Source organism: Hyperolius riggenbachi, chromosome 7 (genome assembly GCF_040937935.1).
Source record: "Hyperolius riggenbachi isolate aHypRig1 chromosome 7, aHypRig1.pri, whole genome shotgun sequence".
In the NCBI taxonomy this organism is placed as follows: domain Eukaryota; kingdom Metazoa; phylum Chordata; class Amphibia; order Anura; family Hyperoliidae; genus Hyperolius; species Hyperolius riggenbachi.
The window spans coordinates 127,209,915-127,232,796 of NC_090652.1; the positions used below are offsets into that span (position 1 = coordinate 127,209,915).

At 44.0% G+C, this 22,882-nt stretch overlaps 1 protein-coding gene across 1 annotated transcript; it reads left to right on the forward strand.

Moving 5' to 3' along the window:
* Window positions 1–8,667: 8,667 nt before the first annotated feature.
* On the forward strand, window positions 8,668–18,949 carry LOC137525656 (hemoglobin subunit alpha-5-like). Its single transcript, XM_068246810.1, has 3 exons — window positions 8,668–9,449; window positions 14,483–14,684; window positions 18,740–18,949. The coding sequence occupies exons 1-3, from the start codon at window positions 9,172–9,174 to the stop codon at window positions 18,860–18,862; spliced, it is 603 nt and encodes a 200-aa protein (XP_068102911.1). The 5' UTR covers window positions 8,668–9,171; the 3' UTR covers window positions 18,863–18,949.
* Window positions 18,950–22,882: the final 3,933 nt, after the last annotated feature.

Sequence of the window (22,882 nt, forward strand, 5' to 3'; positions counted from 1 at the left end):
TAACCACTCATTAGGCAGGTGAGGAGATTAGACCTGTCCTCACTCAGGATTAAGAAGTCGCTCTCTGTAGATAGGAAGAAAGGGGGTAGATCACCCCTCCACCTGGGGTGGACTCAAATATATTGGTAGGTGAACAGAGGCGCCACAGAGGTGCTCTGCTTGCTATAACTGAATTGCTGTTGTTTATCCCCTGCTTATTGCCTGAAGAAGTGGGCTGTGCCCGTGAAACGCGTTGCATCTTTGGGGTATTTTCAATAAATGTGTATATCTATACATTTACAGTCCTTGGTGTCTGCTTTAACGGAGGCGAGTCCACCACTTCCTCCCAGCAATTTTTTTAAAATTTTATGTACTTTTATCCTTCTGGCGCCTCTGTTCACCTACCATTGTATGCAAAATTAGAGAAGTGCCTGTTCGAAGTCACTAAAGTCCCTTTTTTGGGATATATTATTTCCACTTCAGATCTCTCCAAGGACCCTGAAAAAGTCTCAGCTGTATTGGAGTGGCCTCAACCCGTAGGATTGAAGGCACTCCAAAGGTGACTGGGCTTTGCCAATTACTACAGGAAGTTCATCAAAGGATTTTCTTCTGTGGTGTCACCCTTCACCAAACTCACCAAAAAAAGAGCCGACACTTACCATTGGTCCGCTGAGGCACAGTCAGCCTTTGCTACATTGAAAAAGTTATTTTGTTCTGCTCCCATTAAGAGACACGTAGATGTCACCTTCCCCTTCATCGTTGAGGTGGATGCATCAGAGATTGGGGTTGGGGCTGTGCTGTCTCAGAGCTCTGGCCTTCAAGGCAAACTGCATCCCTGTGCCTTCTTTTCTCGTAGGTTCTCTCCAGCCGAGAGGAACTACAATATCGGCAATCGGGAGTTCTTGGCCATTAAGTTAGCCTTTGAGGAATGGCGTCATTGGCTTGAATAGGCAGAACATACGATTACTGTTTATACTAATCACAAAAATTTGGAGTACATCGAGGGGGCCAAAAGGCTTAGCCCCCGACAGGCTCGCTGGTCCTTGTTCTTTTCAAGTGTAACGAGTACAGCCGTGGCGGACAGCAACGCCGCCGCGGCGGACTCTGTTCCCCTGCCCGTCCCTCCGGCGTCTAGGACGCCGAGGACGGGGCTCTTATTTTCCCACAAGGTCGCTGTCTCACGCGGGCGCGCGCACAGACAGGACCTTTATGCTAGGAAGAGGCTCATCAGCTGACCTGCTGGTCAGCTGACGTCAGAGGAGACCCACGGCGCCCCGGATTGGTTGGCTGCAGGGGGCATGCCAGTGAGGTCTCCTCTGCTTCTTAAGCCTCCGGGCTTCATTCTGGCAGGGTCTGCTGTCGTGAATACATCCTGTGTTAGCGCTCAGACCTTAGACTAGATCCCAGGTGTTGAAACCAAGGACTTCACACCTAGAGAATGATATTATTTGTATTGTGATTGATATTCTGTGTTTGACTCTGGCTATACTCTGACTCTGTTCTAAGCTTATCGATTCTGTACTTTTGCCTATCTGCCTACGTTGCTGAACCTCTACCCGATTACCGACTACTCTTCTGCCTTACGATTCTGCTCTGATACTGTCCTCTCTGTTGCCAACCCTTGCCTGTCTGACCATTCTACTCACCAGTGGGCCCTTGCCACTGGTGAGGTGTCAGCTTCACCAGCTCCTCTGGTAAAGTTGTTCTGCTAGGCTGCAGTACAGCCTTAATCGCCTGCTCCTTAGGTGATCAGTAATTGCAGTATTGTTTGTAACACCTGCTCCTCAGGTGTCCTCTAGGCTGCAGTACAGCCTTAATCGCCTGCTCCTTAGGTGATCAGTAATTGCAGTATTGTTTGTAACACCTGCTCCTCAGGTGTCCTCTAGGCTGCAGTACAGCCTTAATCACCTGCTCCTTAGGTGATCAGCAATTGCAGTATTGTTTGTAACACCTGCTCCTCAGGTGTCCTCTAGGCTGCAGTACAGCCTTAATCGCCTGCTCCTTAGGTGATCAGTAATTGCAGTATTGTTTGTAACACCTGCTCCTCAGGTGTCCTCTAGGCTGCAGTACAGCCTTAAACGCCTGCTCCTTAGGTGATCAGTAATTGCAGTATTGTTTGTAACACCTGCTCCTCAGGTGTCCTCTAGGCTGCAGTACAGCCTTAATCGCCTGCTCCTTAGGTGATCAGTAATTGCAGTATTGTTTGTAACACCTGCTCCTCAGGTGTCCTCTAGGCTGCAGTACAGCCTTAATTGCCTGCTCCTCAGGTGATCAGTAATTACCATATTGTTTGTAACATCTGCTCCTCAGGTGTCCTCTAGGCTGCAGTACACTCTTAATTGCCTGCTCCTCAGGTGATCACTAGGTTGCAGTACAGTCTGAATCACCAACTCCTCGGGAGATTCTATCTCCACAGTATCTGCGTCTCCAGCTTGCTGGGGCTCGTACTCCTGTACGTACTGATAGAACCTCACCAGCCCCTCTGGTGAGGTCTCGCCAAACTATTAGTTACTGTTCTCTATTATTGTACCTTGCCAGCTTCTCTGGGAAGGTCTAGCCAAACTATACAGTTACCGTATCTGTTAGTACATTCCCAGAACCTCCGGAGGTCTGGCCATATTTAGTAGTGCCTTGTAGCCAGTGCCAGCCAGCACCTCTGAAGGGGCCTAGCCTTTATTAGTTTCAGCTAGTGCCAGCCAGCACCTCTGAAGGGGCCTAGCTTGATTGATTTCTGAGGCTCATCAGCTCCACTGATGAGCACTCATTATTTATTCATTATTCTCACCAGCTCCACTGGTGAGGTGTTGCTTAGTGACTGATAGCACCTTCCCAGCTCCTCTAGAAGGTTTAGCCAAAACTATCCGAGTCACTTGTATCACCTTTCCAGCTCCACTGGAAAGGTCTAGCGTAGCTTTTCTTGCTACCTGATTAACGAATTCCTTGCCAGCTCCTCTGGTAAGGACTAGTCAGTCTATCTCTGTATTCTCTCTGTTGGTACCTTCTCCAGCCCTCTGGGAAGGTCTGTTCATAGTTGTACAGTCTGTGTATTGATAGTGCCTTACCAGCCCCTCTCATACCTCCCAACATTTCAATGTCCCAAAACGGGACAATTAGGCCACACCCCTGGCCACGCCCCCAACCCACTAGTCACGCCCACCCCAGGGGGAAAAAAAAGTTTTGTTTTTTTAAAATAATTTTGTTATTAAATTACTCCCAAATGGGAGGGTGCCGGGGTGGTGGTGGTGAGGAGGAGGAGGGGGGTGGCCAGGCAGAGAGAGGGGGGAAAAAAAGCCGATCGAGGCACCAGCCCGCCCGGTATGCGGCATGTATGGCCGCCGCCGCCATCATTATCCTTCTCCCTCCCTCCTAATGTGTCCCCCAGTGTCCCCTTCCCCCCCCCACAGTAATATGGGCAGCGGAGCGGGCAGTGAGTCTTACCACTGCCTCTTCGCTGCGTACTGGGATCTCCTCTGATCTTCTCGCTTCCTGTGACGTCACAGGAAGCGAGAAGATCAGAGGAGATCCCAGTACGCAGCGAAGAGGCAGTGGTAAGACTCACTGCCCGCTCCGCTGCCCATATTACTGTGCGGGGGGAAGCCGGGGACACTGGGGGACACATTAGGAAGGAGGGAGGGAGAAATAAATAGCGGCGGTAATCCATCCCGCATGCAGATCCCCGGGGCTGGTGCCTCGATCAATTTTTTTCCTTCTCTCTGCCCAGCGGCCGGGACAGAAGGGGGGTAGCGCGGGATGGCGGGAGGGGCCCCCCAAATCGGTACAGTCCCGATCAAATCGGGACTGTTGGGGACTATGGCCCCTCTGGTAAGGCCTTAATAACTATTAAAGTTACGGTTGCACCAAGCACAACACTTATATCATCCTTGTAGCTATACTGGTATTATTGGTGATTCTGCAGATCACACATAATCGGGTATAGCGTCTGCATTATTGGTGATTCTGCAGATCACCAAATAATCAGACATCTGAGTTGCGGCACCAAACCGTTACATCAAGGTTCAGATTTATTATAACGTATACTCCAGGCAGTAAGAATGTCAAAGCAGATGCATTATCTAGGTGCTTTAAGGCCGAGACAGTTCAGCCAGCAACCCCTGAAACCATTTTACCTCAAAGATTGGTGGTGGCCGCCACGGAAACCTGGCAGGATTGGGCGCTTACCTTAGGGCCCTACCAGCAGGATATCCCAGAAGGGAAGCCTGAGGGGGTAATGTTTGTGCCACTTCCCTTTTGCTTACAACTTCTACAGTTGTTTCACGCCCATAAGAATGCAGGGCATCCCGGGGCTGCTCGAACTCATCAGGATCTACTGGCCAGATGTGTATGGTAGCCTTCTTTGGCACTTGATTGCAAAAAGTTTGTAAGAGAGTGCTCTGTGTGAGCCAGAAATAAGCCCTCTCGTCAAGCACCAGTAGGTACGCTACAACCGTTGCCGGTGCCAAGTGAACTATGGACTAATTTGTCTATGGACTTTGTAGGAGAACTCCCCAGGTCTGAGGGCAAGACGGTCATCTGGGTGGTAGTTGATAGGTTCAGTAAAATGGCTCATTTCGTCCCATTGAAAGGACTCCCCTCGGCCCAGGAATTGGCTGATCTCTTCATCCAATATAGCAGCAGAGACAATCGGACATATCCAGTGCATTGCGGAAAACGGAGGGCCCTGTGAGCTGGAGCTCACCAACTACTGTGCGCAAGTATCATAGGCTGATAGCCCCAAGATATCGCCATGTTGTGGAAGCTCATTTGTTTACTGTGACCCCCTGCCAGCATATGCCATCGTATGGATTGTCAGTCTTATGCCAAATACCATCAGTTAAATCGGAAAGGCTACACAGTACTGCAGCTACTAGCCTCATTAGCTATGGGAAGCCGGAAATAGGATCATCACACTGTGTGAGCGGTGTTCAGGTGGTGGCTGAGGACAAATAGATCGTGGTAGCAGGGTGATTTTTGCATAGGCTGTGGCTGGGCGATTTCACCTTGCATAAAACCGGATCTTGTCCCTCTTAGATTAAGCGCGCATATCCTGGCCAGGTACTGTTGTTTTTAAGGTTGTGGGTGATTTTAATCATGTTGTGCGATTTTCATGTAGCCAAGGCTGAAATTAAATTGTTTTTGTATGTGCTTTGAGACGGTGGTCCTTTATATGGAATTGTTGCTGAAATTGTTTTTGGGCCACGGGCTCCTTGTTTTACAAGTTGCACCTATTGACATTTAAAGGGGTGGCTTTCCTCACAAGGTTGTTTGTGTGTATCTGTCCGTGTGTTGCCGAACCTGCTTGTCTGACTCTTCTGCCCTCACCAGTGAGCTTAGTTCTGGTGAGGGATTCTCAGTTCAATAATCACCTGCTCCTCAGGTTGATAGCTGCAGTATAGTCTGAATCACCTGCTCCTCAGGTTGATAGCTGCAGTATAGTCTGAATCACCTGCTCCTCAGGTTGATAGCTGCAGTACAGTCTGAATTACCTGCTCCTCAGGTAGATAGCTGCAGTACAGTCTTAATCACCTGCTTCTCAGGTAGATAGCTGCAATACAGTCTTAATCACCTGCTCCTCAGGTGACTAGCTACGCGGTACTGTCTGGATCTCCTGCCCCTCAGGTGATCACCTGCTGCAGTACAGTCTGAATCACTCGCTCCACGAGTGATCAGTATACATTGTCTTACTGTGCATCACCCGCTCCTCGGGTGAACCTATCACTAACTCATCTGTGTCTCCACCCTGCTGGAGTACTGATTACAGTGCTCTTTAGAGATACCTCCTTTTACCAGCTCTTCTGGGATAGTGGGTATCTCTATCTATATTTACTGTTGCACCAAACACTTATCTTACACCTGGGTGTCCTGTGTCTTGCATTATTGATGATTCTGCAGATCACCACATAATCAGGTATAACATCTGTATTATTGGTGATACTGCAGATCACCAATAATCAGAAAATCAGTTCTTGCTGACACCGATCGTTACAGGGTGTCATCGGCATACAGGTGGTAATTGAAACCCATGGAGGAGATGATTTTGCCAATTGAGGCAGTATAGAGTGAGAACAGTAGTGGTCCTAGGACGGAACCTTGAGGAACACCAACTGAGAGGGGTGTAGGAGTGGATGAGGAGCCATTGAAAAATGTTGTGAAGGAGCGGTTGGAGAGGTAGGAGGAGATCCAGGCTAAGGCCAGGTCCTGAATGCCCATTAGCTTCAGGGAGTGGAGGAGGAGGGAGTGGTCGACAGTGTCAAATGCCGAGGAGAGGTCCAGGAGGAGCAGGATGGAGTATTTACCTTCGGCTTTGGCAAGGGCAAGGTCATTGACCACTTTGGTGAGGGCTGTTTCTGTAGAATAGGCTGTGCAAAAACAGTAGAAGGGTAAATTGAGTGAATATACTGAAGGCAGTTACCTTATATTACATAGAAATGGTAAGATTGGATGAAAAAGATTGGATCATTAGTGGCCACCTTAAGGCTGATTAATGAACCAGATGTTGTGATCCCCCCTGAGCGCTTATATATACCTCTTGTTGAAGAGGTTAACTGGGTGAGTGCGGGCTGTTTGGGGGGGTACCTTACACTCACTTGGTGCCTGTAAATTGGGTGTGGAAATCACTCTGGTGCATATTGCTGGTGAAGGGGAAGCCTGAGCCTGACAGTACTACCCTATGGAACTCTTTTTTGTCTTTTAAGAGTTGACACAGTGGCAGTGGAGGAGCTGTCCTGGAGATTACCTGGAAGTTTTCTTCATCTTAAGAGACTGTGAGCTTGTAGCACAATTGTTTTTTATTCTTTGTCTGGAAAAATTGGTGCTGCAGCAAACTTGCTGCAGCAGATGGCGCAAAATGGATCCGTTTGAATGGATGGATGTGAACGGATCCATAGGTTAACATTTGATCCACCCGCATCCGTTTGGATCCGTTCCGTTCCGATCCACGAAAGGACCGTATTTTACCACCAGTGTAAACCTTTAAACCGGGTCTTAGTAGAAAATAAAGTACTGAGTTAACAAAAGTCTCCAACATGAGATGAGCAAAATGTATGTTCACCTAAGTAGAGCAAGTGAAAACACTTCTCACATTTGCTTTCATTTTCAATTATAAACACCTCCCAAATCTAATTATATCAAGAGAAACAAACACCAAAACAAATTTGAAAAAATCCATACTTCCTGCTGACCATTTGCAGCTATGGTAACTTTAGCATGGCATAGTTTTTACAACTGAATCATGTGAATAAACATTTGCATGCTTACATAGTCTCACACCCTTGGAAATAGTGACAGTTGCATCTGAATCATGCCTAAGGTGAGAAGTATAAGAATACTATACTGCATCAGAGCCTAATAAACATTTAGTAGTACACAAAAGCTAGAATTGAGTAGGTATTTGCATACATGTATCAAACAGGTGCAAGCACTGGCAATACACCTTACTTCAGGGCTGGATTTACCATAAGGCACTGTAGGCACGGGCCCACAGGCGTCTCATAATGGATAGGCGCTCACTCCCCTCCTCTTGTTCTTCCCTCCCTCCTTTCCAGAATGGAGTGTAAATGAGAGGTTAGTCACCCAGCTCTCGGCATTCCATTGGGGAAACTCCACTAGCTACTTAATACCTCTGGGTACCTCTGGCTACCTAATGCTAGGGGACACCTGTAGCTGCCTATGATGGGCAAGGGAAGTAAGGGAGAAGCGACTGTGGGGCCAGCCAGCAAATGTGTGATGCAGTTCGGCAGGGGTTTTTAGGTTCATGGAGGGCGGAGTCTAGGGGGCCAGGACATCTGTGCCTATAGGCTCCTTTGATGTAAGTCTGGGCCGCCTTACCTACAAAAGGCCGCACACAAATCAGTATATTCTGCTCAACTGTGAATTTATTTGCGCTATATATATAAAAATATCCCAGTTGGGGACTGACAATAAGCCCAATAAAGTCGTTATATCAAGATGGAGTAAATTCACAGAGAATAGCTAGAAAGACTAATTAGATTAAGAATCTTCTAGTACCATAGTACCCATTGCAGGACTTTCACACTAAGCATTGTACCAACTATAGCATGGCAATAAAACAACAGGTTTTTTTGTACCCCTTATAGGGCTAATTGTTAATTGCTCGTTAGCCATTATAGGGCTAATTGTTAACTTGGGATTGTCCCACAGCGAGTACAACTTGTATGCTAGAGAGTAGAAGTTTTTTTTTTAAGACATTACACCAACTACCTTTGTAAACTGTAGTGCGAGTATGAATTTTACAATGGTATTAAGTCATATTTTGATATAATTATCAAATCAAATAATTAATACCTGTATTTAGGCCTATGTGATGATTTGCAGTAAAGTCTCAATTATTTGGCACCGATGGGGATCGGCTAATGCTGGATAAATGTGCTTGAGAGTCAATGGTAAAAATAGGCCTAGATAATACATTACTGTACCCAACACTATATACATACTATGATATCTGTATTAAATGTAAAAATACAGTAATAAAACATATATCAACCTTGGGAGAGCTGTGGAACCCAGTCTTTAACCGTTTCAGGACCATGCTAATTGAAATGTATGCCCTGTTTGGGACCTGTTATCCCGACCAGGTCATTGATTTCAATTAGCCTGCCTCACCCTACCGCTGCCGTCAATCACGCTACTGCAGCCCCCACGCCCAGAGCTCCCTCAGCCGGTCCGGAGTCGATTTCATTGGCTCTTGACCACATGATCACTGTGAGCCAATCTCATGACAGGATGCTGAGATCATTAGCAGAGGTCTCCATGTAAAAACATATTACTCTGTAAACAGGGCAGTGAAAATCAACATGCTTGATGATCTATCCTTCTTCTCTTTTAAATAATATACTTAGAGATACCCCCTGAAAAGTCTAATCACCTTGCATGAGGTTGTTCTGGTTTGCACGTGACTACCCACATAAAGGACTTGAGCAGTCAACAAAGGCCATTCAAAAGCAGACAGTACAAAGGAATTTTATATAAATATAAGGTTTTACCATACGCACTTTACAGGAGACAATAAATTCCTTCTCAGTTTTATTAAATATGTTTCACATTTTCATCGATCAATGCTTTTCTTATGTAGCTTTTTTTTTTCATTGGAAGAAGATAAAACATAGCAGCATGTCAGTAGATGTGGTTAACTAGGGCTAAATAGATTGTAGAAGCCAGAGGTCAGCAATCTGTAAGATGCTGAATGGTCACACAGTTGTACATGAGCTGCAGTTTTCCTTTGGGTGTATCTTCTATCTGCTCACTGGACATGGGAGGTCTTGCTGCCCTTCTCTCTATAAAAGTGGAGAGTGCAGAGCAGAACAATACAACTATCCTGCATCTCTCTCTGTAACTACCGGCAACAACACAGAAGCAAAAATGACTTTCTCTGATGCTGAGAAGGCTGCCATTCAGGCTATCTTGAGCAAAGCCTCCGGACATGAGGACGCTCTTGGCGGTGAAGCACTAGAAAGGTATCCTCTTTATTCTATTTCAAAAGTTTTTCATTGAAAACTAAGGTTGGTTATGCACAATGAAGTTGGGAATGCAAAAGATCATGCTTGATAAAGAAACGCACAGGTTTAATTTTCAGTATAGGTTATAAAAGGCATTCATTTCATGCTTTACTTTCTTTTTATTCCTACTGAGCCTAATTTCAGCATTTTACTGTTACTTTAACAAAGTGACACTGTAATGTCAGGAATATGTAGGCTTTCATATTTATTTCCTTATATCAATGCCATCTGTCCTGCTGATCTTTCCCATTTCAGCAGTGTCTGAATCACACACCCAAAACAAGCATGCGGTAGAGTTGTCGAAGATTAGTAAGTGCACCTTATCTGCATCCTTATTCTGGGACTGTCTGTGTCTAATTTTGATTGGCCAATGAATGGCCAATTCTATCACTTCCATGTAGTATGAAGCGACTAGATTGTGAATACAATGAGCAGATTGTGTAAGTAAGCTCTCATACTACATGGGCATGGTAAAATTGGCCAATTACATTTAGATGTGTGTACGCACCCTTAGCCTAAGTTCATAGTATGGGGTTTATTTACAAAGCTTACTTATTTTTCACCTTAATTGTAAGGAAAGCTAATGCATAAGATAAATAAGGAGAGATAATTCAACAGAAAAGCTCTGTGAATCAATATTATGGCCCTTATTCTCATCTAGGTTTTCTCATCTGAGATAATTTTTCACCTTAACACAACCTTTCCTAACTTAAAATAACTTTTCAGCACTCTGCAATTGCAAAAGTACCAAAACATAGGTAAATAAGTATGTGTTTGCTTCTTGCTTGTGACTTATAATGCATTGTATTGATAAGGTATAAAAATATCACCTTGGAGAAAAAGTTTATTGAAAATGGGTCACTGACCCTTATGCACTTAAAGGGACACTTAAGGCTCGGTAAAAAAAAAGACTTTTACTCACCTGGGGCTTCCACCAGCCCCCTGCAGTTGTCCGGTGCTTTTTTTTTTCGAGCCTTAAAGAGACTCTGTAACCTCAAAAAGATCCCCTGGGGGGTACTCACCTCGGGTGGGGGAAGCCTCGGGATCCTAATGAGGCTTCCCACGCCGTCCTCTGTCCCACGGGGGCCTCGCTGCAGCCCTCCGAACAGCCGACGACAGGCCCGACTGTAAAATCAATATTTACCTTTGCTGGCTCCAGCAGGGGCGCTGTGGCTGCTTTCCGCTCCAAACTACACGGAAATACCAGATCTCAGTCGGGTCCGCTCTACTGCGCAGGAGCCAGAAACTTGCGCCTGCGCAGTAGAGCAGACCCGACGGCGATCGGGTATTTCCGTGTAGTTCGGAGCCGACAGCCGTCAGAGCGCCTGCGCAGGAGCTGGGAAGGTAAATAATGACGTCATCTTGTACGGAGGGCTGCAGCGAGACCCCCGTGGGACAGAGGACGGCGTGGGAAGCCTCATTAGGATCCGGAGGCTTCCCCCACCCGAGGTGAGTACCCCCCAGGGGATCTTTTGATGTTACAGATCCTCTTTAAGTGTCCCTTTAACTTTTTCTCCTAAGTTTTCTCCTAGGCGATATTTTCACACCTTATCAATATAATGCCTTTTAACCACCCTGGCGTTCTATTAAGATCGCCAGGGCAGCTGCGGGAGGGTTTTTTTTAAATAAAAAAAAAACTATTTCATGCAGCCAACTGAAAGTTGGCTGCATGAAAGCCCACTAGAGGGCGCTCCGGAGGCGTTCTTCCGATCGCCTCCGGCGCCCAGAATAAACAAGGAAGGCCGCAATGAGCGGCCTTCCTTGTTTTGCTTAGATCGTCGCCATAGCGACGAGCGGAGTGACCTCATGGACGTCAGCCGACGTCCTGACGTCAGCCGCCTCCGATCCAGCCTTTAGCGCTGGGCGGAACTTTTTGTTCCGGCTACGCTGGGCTCAGGCGGCTGGGGGGACCCTCTTTCGCCGCTGCTCGCGGCGGATCGCCGCAGAGCGGCGGCCATCAAGCAGCACACGCGGCTGGCAAAGTGCCGGCTGCGTGTGCTGCACTTTATTTGATGAAAATCGGCCCAGCAGGGCCTGAGCGGCAGCCTCCGGCGGTGATGGACGAGCTGAGCTCGTCCATACCGCCAGGCTGGTTAAACCCCAACAGCAAGCAAGAAAATATGCAGAATCATTTTGGAAAATACTTTTCCACCTTCTTTTTGGTCCTTTTTCAATTGCAAAGTGCTGAAAAGTTATTTTAAATAGAAGATTAAAAATTATCTCCTAGGAGGAAACTTGGAGAAAAAGTTAATTGAATAAGTGCCCAGATGCAAAAATATGAAAATTGGATCAGGCCCATTGTCTGTTATTAATCGTATGCTTGAACATGAACCATTGCTGTGTTAGGTGTGACTTTTTGCACATATTTATCCAGAAATGCACTGTAGAAAGTGCATTAGGACAACGTGGTCCATTATAACACAGTGATGCGAACATGTCTATACAATTGTATAGGCATTGAGGTCACATGAGTTCACATGCAGCAACATAACACTACGCAATGTGCATAGTATGAATGCACCCTTCAAGTATTGGAGGCAAATGATCAGCAATACAGGCAGGCAATCATCATTGTTCACAAGGATATAAATAGGGCAGCTTCCAAATTCCTCTGCCTTGTCAATTTAAGAGAAAACCTCATGGAGAGGTGAGCTTTGTCTCTAGTAATCAAGTAATAGCCACACAAAAAATGTTATTCTTATGTGTTTATAAAGTCTTGGATCCCATACTGGCCATACACGTATCGATTTTTCAAAGCAATGTCGAGATGATGATGTGAAAGGACCACTATCATGAAAAATTGAAAAATTGAGGTATACGTTTGTCCCAGATTAAAATTCACTGTAAATGACATTTTTCTTATGTTGCTGTCACTTATAGTAAGCAGTTAACATCTGACAGGTTTTGGACCAGTCCAGCTTCTCATGGAGGATTCTCAGTATTTCCTTCAATTTTTACAGAGTTACAGAGTACCCAGCAAGAGTACCCAGAGTACCCAGCAAGATCATGGTGAACCAGAACTCCTAGGAGTGTGTAAGGGGCTCAGTGCTGCGTAATATGTTGCCGCTTTATAAATACAATAAATAAATAAGGGGCTGCAAAGGACCAAAAAGCCCTCTTACTAAAATGTTATGCAAAACAAAAGTTTGCTTTCTTAAAACAGAAAGTATTGGCAATAATTCAGGATGGAGTGAGCTCCGAGATGTCTCCCAGTGAAGGGTAATTTGCATATATTCAGCAGCGATGCACTGAGAGACATCTCGGAGCTCACTCCATCCTGAATTATTGCCAATACTTTCTGTTTTAAGAAAGCACATTTTAGTTTTTGTTCTTCAATCGTTACGAAAGCGCTACTTGGAAAGGACCTATAGAAAGATGTTGGCCAGCCTGCCTACTCATTTGCACACTATTTTGGGAGTTGGACCGAGAAACTGCGATTCAGTAATTGCTTTTGAAAATAAATAATCCCCCATGAGGAGATGGACTAGTCCAAAACCTGTTAGATCTGTCAGATTTTTACTGCTTACTGTAAGTGATAGGAACATTGCAGAAAAGTAAATTATGGTGCATTTTACTCTGGGAGAAATCTACATTTTATATGTTTGTATTTAAACTTTACAATTTTTCAGGATAGTGGTCCTCTAGTCACTTTAATAGAATGGCGGCCATCTATTCCCCATGCACAAACATGGATTCACTTTTGATCCGTTTTTTGGCACTTTATCGAATGAATGTTTCATTGGACATGTTGGAAAATCTCTATGCGTGATGGGGGGGGGGGGGGGGGGGGCAGTAGAGATGGGAAGTTCGGATCTTTTCAATGATCCGGATGATTCGAATCGGATCATTGAAGAGATCGGGATCTTTGATCCGAATCTCGGATCATTTTACTACCGAAGCATTCGGGGGTGAAATGAATAGCAGGACAGGTCTTTCCCTGCTGTGGACAGGAGAAGGGGAGGGGGGTGGACACACAGAGAAGGGGAGAAGATGGACAGAGGGCAGGGAGTGGACAGAGAAGGGAGGAGGGACGAGCAGAGAGCAGAAATGTTTGCTTGCACACAGGGGCGTAGCAATAGGGGGTGCAGCGGTAGCGACCGCATCGGGGCCCTTGGGCCAGAGGGGCCCCAAAGGGTCCACCCTCTATCACAGTATTAGCTCTCTATTGGTCCTGTGCTGGTAATAATCACTTCTATAGATGCTTTGAATGATAATAAGGATTAACAAACTGTTCCCCATCCCCTTCTTGCACCTCTGACACTGTGGTTGTCCTTGGCAAGTTTTGGTGCGCCGTATCAATTGTTATGTATAGAGTGCTTGAGGGGGCCCCATGTCAAACTTCCACCGGGGGCCCATAGCTCCTTAGCTACGCCACTGCTTGCACACAATACCCACATGCTGCAATCATATGCTTTACATGTATTTCACCTATATGCTCATCTGTGTACTTTGAATGCAAACGTCGCACAGTGAAAGAAAGCATTCCCAGAAGATAAGTGCAGCTGTTTAGGGCGAGTGCAGGAGGATCATATTGCCTTTCAATCACATTGCCTGCAAAGTTACTGAGCTATGCTGAGCCAAAAGCTTCTGTGTTCACTGTGCACAACTACGAACAGACAGCCTATAATGAGCAGCACGTATAGCCAGTATGTGTGCTCTACACATATCTGGCAGTGGCACCCATGTCCCCTCTCTCCCATCTACCTGTCTCCCTGTAAGGCTGGCTCCCATCCAACAGAGCGATCCATCTCAGCTCTGCTTCCAGGACCCCGCTGCCCGCTGAGAGGGGGCGTGTCGCTCCTTGCCCCGCCCCTTTTCCGATCCGAATCACTCATTTTGATGATTCGGATGATTCGACTCACAAAATAGATTCGAATCAAAGATCCGAATCGTTCATGATCCGGACAACACTAGAGGGCAGGAATTGTTCACTATATATGTAAACCATATCATATTCTACTGGAGATTAAATGACACTTTATATCTTGCAGGCTTTTTATGTGCTATCCACAAACAAAGACATACTTCAGTAAGATGAACCTGGAGCATGGATCCCCCGCTGTGAAGGCCCTAGGAGGCAAGGTGCTGAAAGCCATTGGTCTTGCCAACCAACATATCGACAACCCGAGTAAAGCCCTGAGTGCCCTGAGGGACCTGCATGCACACAACAGAGTGGATCCACAGAACTTTGCTGTAAGATATTCATTTTACCACAATTGTGGAGTATTAGTACTATAGTAGAAGGGGATCAGGTCAATATGCCTCTTTTGCAGATTGGAACTGTTACATATGTTGGGAATGGCGGGGGTGTCCTGAATAATATAAACTGCATACCAAATGATGGAAGTACGTTTTTTTTTAGACAACCCAGTAGTAAGTGCATATGGTGCAATAGACTATAGGATAATTAGTGATGGGGGAGGGCTTAGTAATGGCTCCCTACTTCCTTGAAGGACCACTATCATGAAGATTTAAAAGACATGTAAATATATACACACGCACAGACACACACACACCTGAACACACACACACACACACACCTGAACACACACACACACCTGAACACACACACACACGCACGCACGCACGCACGCACGCACGCACACACACACACACACACACACCACTAGATTTATCGCTGAATAAAATGCACTATAAATTACGTTTTCTATTTGCTGTCGCTCACACTAATCCAGAGCCGGATCATCCACAAGGCAATTCTAGGCAGTTACCTAGGGCCTGGAGAGAGTGGGCAAAAAACGCTATCTTGCCTAAGGCACCATGTCACCTTAATCATTTTTTGCACTAACTAGTAAAAAGCAGACAGATCTGACAGTTTTTGGACAAGTCCATTTCTATATGGGGTTCCTGCATTTCCTTTACCACTCCTTGTAAAAAAAATATGTACAAAGATGTCAGCCAGCCTCCCAGCTCATTTGCACACTATTTTGCCAGTTGGACTGAGCAAATGTCATTCATTCATTCATTTCTTTTGAAAATAAAGAACACGCTGAGAATTCTCTATAAGGGGATGGACTAGTCCAAAACTTATCAGACCTGTCAGAATTTAACTACCTACTGTAAGTGACAGCAACATAGGAAAAAATACATTTATAGTGTATTTTATTCTGGGTCAAATGTACATTTTATACATCTAAACTTTTCATTTTAATTTTAGGCAATAGTGGTCCTTTAACTGGCACCATCTCCGTGCAAAATAATCCAATGCACATATTCAGTTAGGCTGATTTGTCAAGACAGGTGCATAGAGAACTGGAGCAAGAGTAGAAAAGCTTATCACTCACAACCAATCGCAATTACAGTAATGTTTTACTTTTCAGTAGAAACTTGACTGATTGTTCTGGCGGTTGCTCAGTCGAGTTGGGCAACGTTGTGCTGTTGCCATAGTCAATGTGGTGTCTTCTACTTCTTGTGCTGTCATCCAATAAAAATCTTTTTGTATGAGGGCACAGGAGGTGGTTTTGTTAAGAAATATCTTTCATGCTGATAACTGAAGATCTTTTGCATAGCTAGTGGTTGGTCAGAACAACAATAGCCTTCAATAACTATGGCTTATTCTCATATTGCTTCTCATCGCTCTTTACTGCACCATTATTTACTAAATCAGCTGTTTTGGAATGTTTAATTGTTGGCTTGCATTTTTCATATATTTTCACCGCATATCTTGCCGGTAAACCTTTTCTATTGTAGTCTCAGGGTCATAGCCCACTAAAGCGCTTTTAGCTGCGCTTTGGAATTTGGTGATTGCCGGCAATTTGAAAAGCGATAGGCTAATGAAAGTCAATGAAATTAAGCCTACAGGATGCGCTCTAATACAAAAGATAAGACTGCTGCAAAATCACTTTGCAATTGCTATGCAAAAGCGATTTTGCAATACTTGCAAATCACAATCGCTCTGGAAAGGCAAGCGTTAAAAAATTGCTTCAAAAATCTCAGAAATTCCCTTTTAAATAGCTGTGCAAACAGCTTGCAAAAATTATTTGCGTTTGCGATTAGCATTCTGTAGTGGGTGCCCAGTCTAAGTAATAACAAAATACTGACGGTAAACCAGGTAAACTAAGATGTAAACATTTTTTCACCATGTGCTAAATTACTAGTTATCATTTGTTTTATGGTATTGCTTATATCATGCATCTTTAGGCCCGGTTCACATTAGCGGTTGTTTGCCAAACGGACCGGATGACCTGACCGGATCCGGACCGGATCCGGATCGGAACCGTACGGTTCTGATCCGGATCCGATCCGGATCCGGTCAGGTTGCATCAGGTGGTAATCAGGATGCGATCCGGATCCGTTTGGCAAAGTTAACGTAAAAAAAAAAAAAAAATGTTGGGGTCTGGGAGGTCAGCAGAAGGGGGACCTGTGGAATCAGGCCCTCTGCTGTTTAGCACTCACCTCCACCTCCGACATGCTGCCAACATCCTGCCAACACCTCCAGCTCGTGCTGCTCCACTCCAAAATGCTTGCCTATGTGTCCCCAGCCAATATCGCCGCAAAAATCCGCATAGGAAGTGGGGTAGAACATCCGGATTTCTCAGCCAGTGTGTTGTGCGGCCTCCGGTTCCCATTTGTTTGTATTGGCCGGATGGTGCAGTCCGGCTCCGCCCCGGATACGGCTGCCGGAGGGGCCGGATGAAAAAATAGCGCATGTTGGAACGGAGGCCGGAGTCCGGATCCGGCCCGGATCCGGTCCGGCTCCGGTTCTGCAGAACGGACCCATGTGAACGGACGCATAGGCTTTAATTGCTATGCCGTGCGTCCGTTCCGTTCGTTCTGCAGGCGGTGCGGCTCCGGCACGGCGATTCCGGAGGGCCACCGCGAGTGTGAACCGGGCCTTAGAGGCAGCAAATTTAAATATAAGAACCGTGTTTAACCACTTTATCCACAGGTCAGTAGATATATGTCCTCTGTGACTTCATCTAAGCCACAGGTCAGTAAAATCTACTGACTTGTACAGAAGCAGTGCTGTGCAGGATTGGGCTTGCTCCTGTGCACATTTCTGGCACTATCTGATGCAGCACTAATTGGTGAATGGGAATATATGTTTCCTGAGCTAATGAGATTGATTTTTACTATTAACAATACTTTTATTTTCTCATTTCATAGTGAAAAATACACTCTGTAGCATTATTTCAGAATCAAATATCTTCCCCATAAATTGTGACCGGAACATAATCTAAGTTTTGTTATAAGCAGTAAGAATAGCCAAACAAAATTTGTGTTTTTTATCTACAGTAGCACTTTTATTTTTAAACTGGAATTAGAAAAACTGAGAAATGTTTGTTCTATTTTTTTCTTTGCTTTCCCATTAAAATTCATAGAAAACAAAATTGTTTGAGGGAAAAAATGGCATACAATGAAAGCCTAGTTAGTCTTGAAAAAAACAATATATATTTCATTTCTGTGTCCTAAGTAGGGATAAAGTTATTTCTGATTAAATAAGGACATAGCTAAACTGTCAAAACTGCTCTGGTCAATAAGTGGAAAAAAGGTCTGGTTGCGAAGTGGTTATGGTCTTAGGGCTATCATTTTACTACACAAATTTTATGCTATAGAATGATCATGTTTGGTTGTTTTTGTCATCAATGTGGGCGTATAAATGATGACAACAAACATGCTTGTAATTTGGATAGTATACCCATAATTAAAACATCCATTCATGTACAGATATCTTTTGGAATCTCTAAAGTCCATCAAACTGATTCTTTTAATTTTTGTAGATGTAAAAAAGTAATCTCAGATTGGTGAAAGACGTGTTTTCCTTGCTTTGGTGAAGAAGAGTTTCCTGCATTATGACTGGTACACACCATGATTTCTATCAGACGGGTCAAATCGATTATTCCCGATAGGTCTGATTGGATTTCCGATAGTTTTTCTGATCAATCAGAATCAGAAAATCAATCAGAAAAATGATCAGAAGTCTGATTGGGCATGTCAGAAATAATTTATTCCACCCATCTATCTGATGGAAATTGCATGGTGTGTACCAGGCATTACTGCCACTCTTCAAGTATTTATAGCTAATCAAAGGCAGAGTGCTTTGACACAGAAATTACAGCTAAACTAAACAATATGCTTTTTCCCTATACAAATCTCAGTTCCTTATATGTAGAAAAGTGGACAAAAATTCATTTCATTAATCAGTGAGCAAGAATATGTAATGACCAATCATTTCTAGGCAAAAGTACAGTTAACTAAATATTAAAGCAAAGTCTTATCTCTTGCAGCTTCTGAATGAATGCATCCTGGTTGTCCTGGCTGTCCACTTCCCAGAAGACTTCACACCATGTGCCCATGCTGCCTGGGACAAGTTCCTGGCTTCTATCTCTGCATGCTTGACCAAGTGCTGATAAACCAGAAACCTCTATTTCTCAACAAATTCCATAACAGCAAAAGGGCATTGACATCTCAATAAAGCATGAATTTTAAAACCTAAACATCTATCTATCTATCTATCTATCTATCTATCTATCTATCTATCTATCTATCTATCCTATTCTATATTTTTTACCTGGAATGATGTGAGAGGAAATCTTCATTGTTTAATACATTTTTGTCCCATATTCTTCAAAGTAAAAAGTGCTAAAGAATTAATGAATCAGTGGTGTGCTTTTTTTCTCATATCTCAACTTGCATGGAGTATAAGGGATTACAAAGGCTGAGGGGGCACACTGATTTAAAAATAAACAAATCTGAAAAAGTAAAAAAAAAGAAAAAAGATAAGGCCCGGTTCACACCTGCATGGGAGTGGCAAACGGATCTGTGAAAACGGATCTGATCATCACTAGTCGATCAGATCTGTTTTCATTCCATTGCCACTCTGTTTCTCTCCAACATGAGATGAGCAAAATGTATGTTCACCTAAGTAGAGCAAGTGAAAACACTTCTCACATTTGCTTTCATTTTCAATTATAAACACCTCCCAAATCTAATTATATCAAGAGAAACAAACACCAAAACAAATTTGAAAAAATCCATACTTCCTGCTGACCATTTGCAGCTATGGTAACTTTAGCATGGCATAGTTTTTACACCTGAATCATGTGAATAAACATTTGCATGCTTACATAGTCTCACGCCCTTGGAAATAGTGACAGTTGCATCTGAATCACGCCTAAGGTGAGAAGTATAAGAATACTATACTGCATCAGAGCCTAATAAACATTTAGTAGTATACAAAAGCTAGAATTGAGTAGGTATTTGCATACATGTATCAAACAGGTGGTCAAGATGTAAAGGAAGGAAGGTCCGCACCAATGACTCCAAAATCGTTAAAATCGTTATATTTATTGAGGACGTATCCAGACAAGCAGAAAACACTTGACTAACATGTTTCGGACGCCAAGTCCTTAATCATAGTCTATGATTAAGGACTTGGCGTCCGAAACATGTTAGTCAAGTGTTTTCTGCTTGTCTGGATACGTCCTCAATAAATATAACGATTTTAACGATTTTGGAGACATTGGTGCGGACCTTCCTTCCTTTACATCTTGACTACCTGGGCCTGGCTGCCTGTGTTCCTGCACTGTCTGCCACGGTACAATAGAGCGGTATCCCCTGTTTGCTTCCTATCAAACAGGTGCAAGCACTGGCAATACACCTTACCTCAGGGCTGGATTTACCATAAGGCACTGTAGGCACGGGCCCACAGGCGTCTCATAATGGATAGGCGCTCACTCCCCTCCTCTTGTTCTTCCCTCCCTCCTTTCCAGAATGGAATGTAAATGAGAGGTTAGTCACCCAGCTCTCGGCATTCCATTGGGGAACTCCACTAGCTACTTAATTCCTCTGGGTACCTCTGGCTACCTAATGCTAGGGGACACCTGTAGCTGCCTATGATGGGCAAGGGAAGTAAGGGAGAAGTGACTGTGGGGCCAGCCAGCAAATGTGTGATGCAGTTCGGCAGGGGTTTTTAGGTTCCTGGAGGGCGGAGTCTAGGGTGCCAGGACATCTGTGCCTATAGGCTCCTTTGATGTAAGTCTGGGCCGCCTTACCTACAAAAGGCCGCACACAAATCAGTATATTCTGCTCAACTGTGAATTTATTTGCACTCTATATATAAATATTCCCAGTTAGGGAATGACAATAAGCCCAATAAGGTTGTTATATCAAGATGGAGTAAATTCACAGAGAATAGCTAGAAAGACTAATTAGATTAAGAATCTTATAGTACCATAGTACCCATTGCAGGACTTTCACACTAAGCATTGTACCAACTATAGAATGGCAATAAAACAACAGTTTTTATAACCCTTATAGGGCTAATTGTTACATAGTTATTTTGGTTGATAAAAGACATACGTCCATCGAGTTCAACCAGTATAAAGTACAACACCAGCCTGCTCCCTCACATATCCCTGTTGATCCAGAGGAAGGCGAAAAAACCCTTACAGGGCATGGTCCAATTAGCCCCAAAAGGGAAAAATTCCTTCCCGACTCCAGATGGCAATCAGATAAAATCCCTGGATCAACATCATTAGGCATTACCTGTTAAGTTGGGATGGTCCCACAGCGAGTACAACTTGTATGCTAGAGAGTAGAGGTTTTTTTTTAAAGACATTACACCAACTATCTTTGTAAACCCCTGTGTAAGTGACCCCATTTTAGAAAGAAGACACCCCAAGGTATTCCGTTAGGTGTATGATGAGCTCATAGAAGATTTAATTTTTTGTCAAAAGTTAGCGGAAATTGATTTTTATAGTTTTTTTTTCACAAAGTGTCATTTTTCACTAACTTGTGACAAAGAATTAAAATCTTCTATGAACTCACCATACACCTAACAGAATACCTTGGGGTGTCTTCTTTCTAAAATGAGGTCAGTTGTGGGGTTCCTATACTGCCCTGGCATTTTAGGGGCCCTAAACCGTGAGGAGTAGTGTGGAAACCAAATGCCTCAAAATGACCTGTGAAATCCTAGGTACTCATAGGACGCTGGGATCATTAGTGCACCTGGGCTGCAAAAAAATGTCACACATGTAGTATCGCCATACTCAGGAGAAGTAGTATAATGTGTTTTGGGGTGTATTTTTACACATACCCATGCTGGGTGGGAGAAATATCTCTGTAAATTAGATTTTTTTTTTTTTACACACAATTGTCCATTTACAGAGATATTTCTCCCAGCATGGGTATGTGTAAAAATACACCCCAAAACACATTATACTACTTCTCCTGAGTACGGTGATACCACATGTGTTACACTTTTTTTGCAGCCTAGGTGCGCTAAGGGGCCCAACGTCCTATTCACAGGTCATTTTGAGGCATTTGTTTTCTAGACTACTCCTCACTGTTTAGGGCCCCTAAAATGCCAGGGCAGTATAGGAACCCCACAAGTGACCCCATTTTAGAAAGAAGACACCCCAAGGTATTGCATTAGGTGTATGGGGAATTCATAGAAGATTTTATTTTTTGTCAGAAGTTAGTGGAAAATGACACTTTGTGAAAAAAACAATAAAAATCAATTTCTGCTAACTTGTGACAAAAAGGTTAATTGAATAAGTGCCCAGATGCAAAAATATGAAAATTGGATCAGACCCATTGTCTGTTATTAATCGTATGCTTGAACATGAACAATTGCTGTGTTAGGTGTGACTTTTTGCACACATTTATCTAGAAATGCACTGTAGAAAGTGCATTAGGACAACGTGGTCCATTACAACACAGTGATGCGAACATGTCCATACAATTGTATAGGCACTGAGGTCACATGAGTTCACATGCAGCAACATAACACAACGCAATGTGCATAGTATGAATGCACCCTTCAAGTATTGGAGGCAAATGATCAGCAATACAGGCAGGCAATCATCATTGTTCACAAGGATAAAAATAGGCCAGCTTCCAAATTCCTCTACTTTGTCACTTTAAGAGAATACTTGGCTTAAAGAAATGCCATACCTGACTTCTTCTTCTATTTATTCTTCTTCTTCTTCTATTTTTTTTTTTTGCTAAAACCCAAGCTTCAGTTGTTCAATATTACAATGTCATGTTTAATTTCTAGGCTGTTTCTGAGCTACCCTCCTGGACAACCTGGAGAGCTGCCTGTCCAAGCTTAGTGACCTCCATGCCTACAACTTGAGAGTGGATCCCGGAAACTTCAAGGTAAAACTCAGATGAACAAAATAATGTTTCAGTCTACTTACTTACTTTGGGTTTCCCTAGAAATGTAAATGAAATATACGTTTGAACTCATTTAGAATTATTCCATTATACATGATGTTAGACCACAATGTAAACTCAACAACATAAAAATCAGACATCCTTTTTAACCACTTGAGGACCGCGGGCTTTACCCCCCCTTAAGGACCAGACCCTTTTTTTCCATTCAGACCACTGCAGCTTTCACGGTTTATTACTCGCTCATACAACCT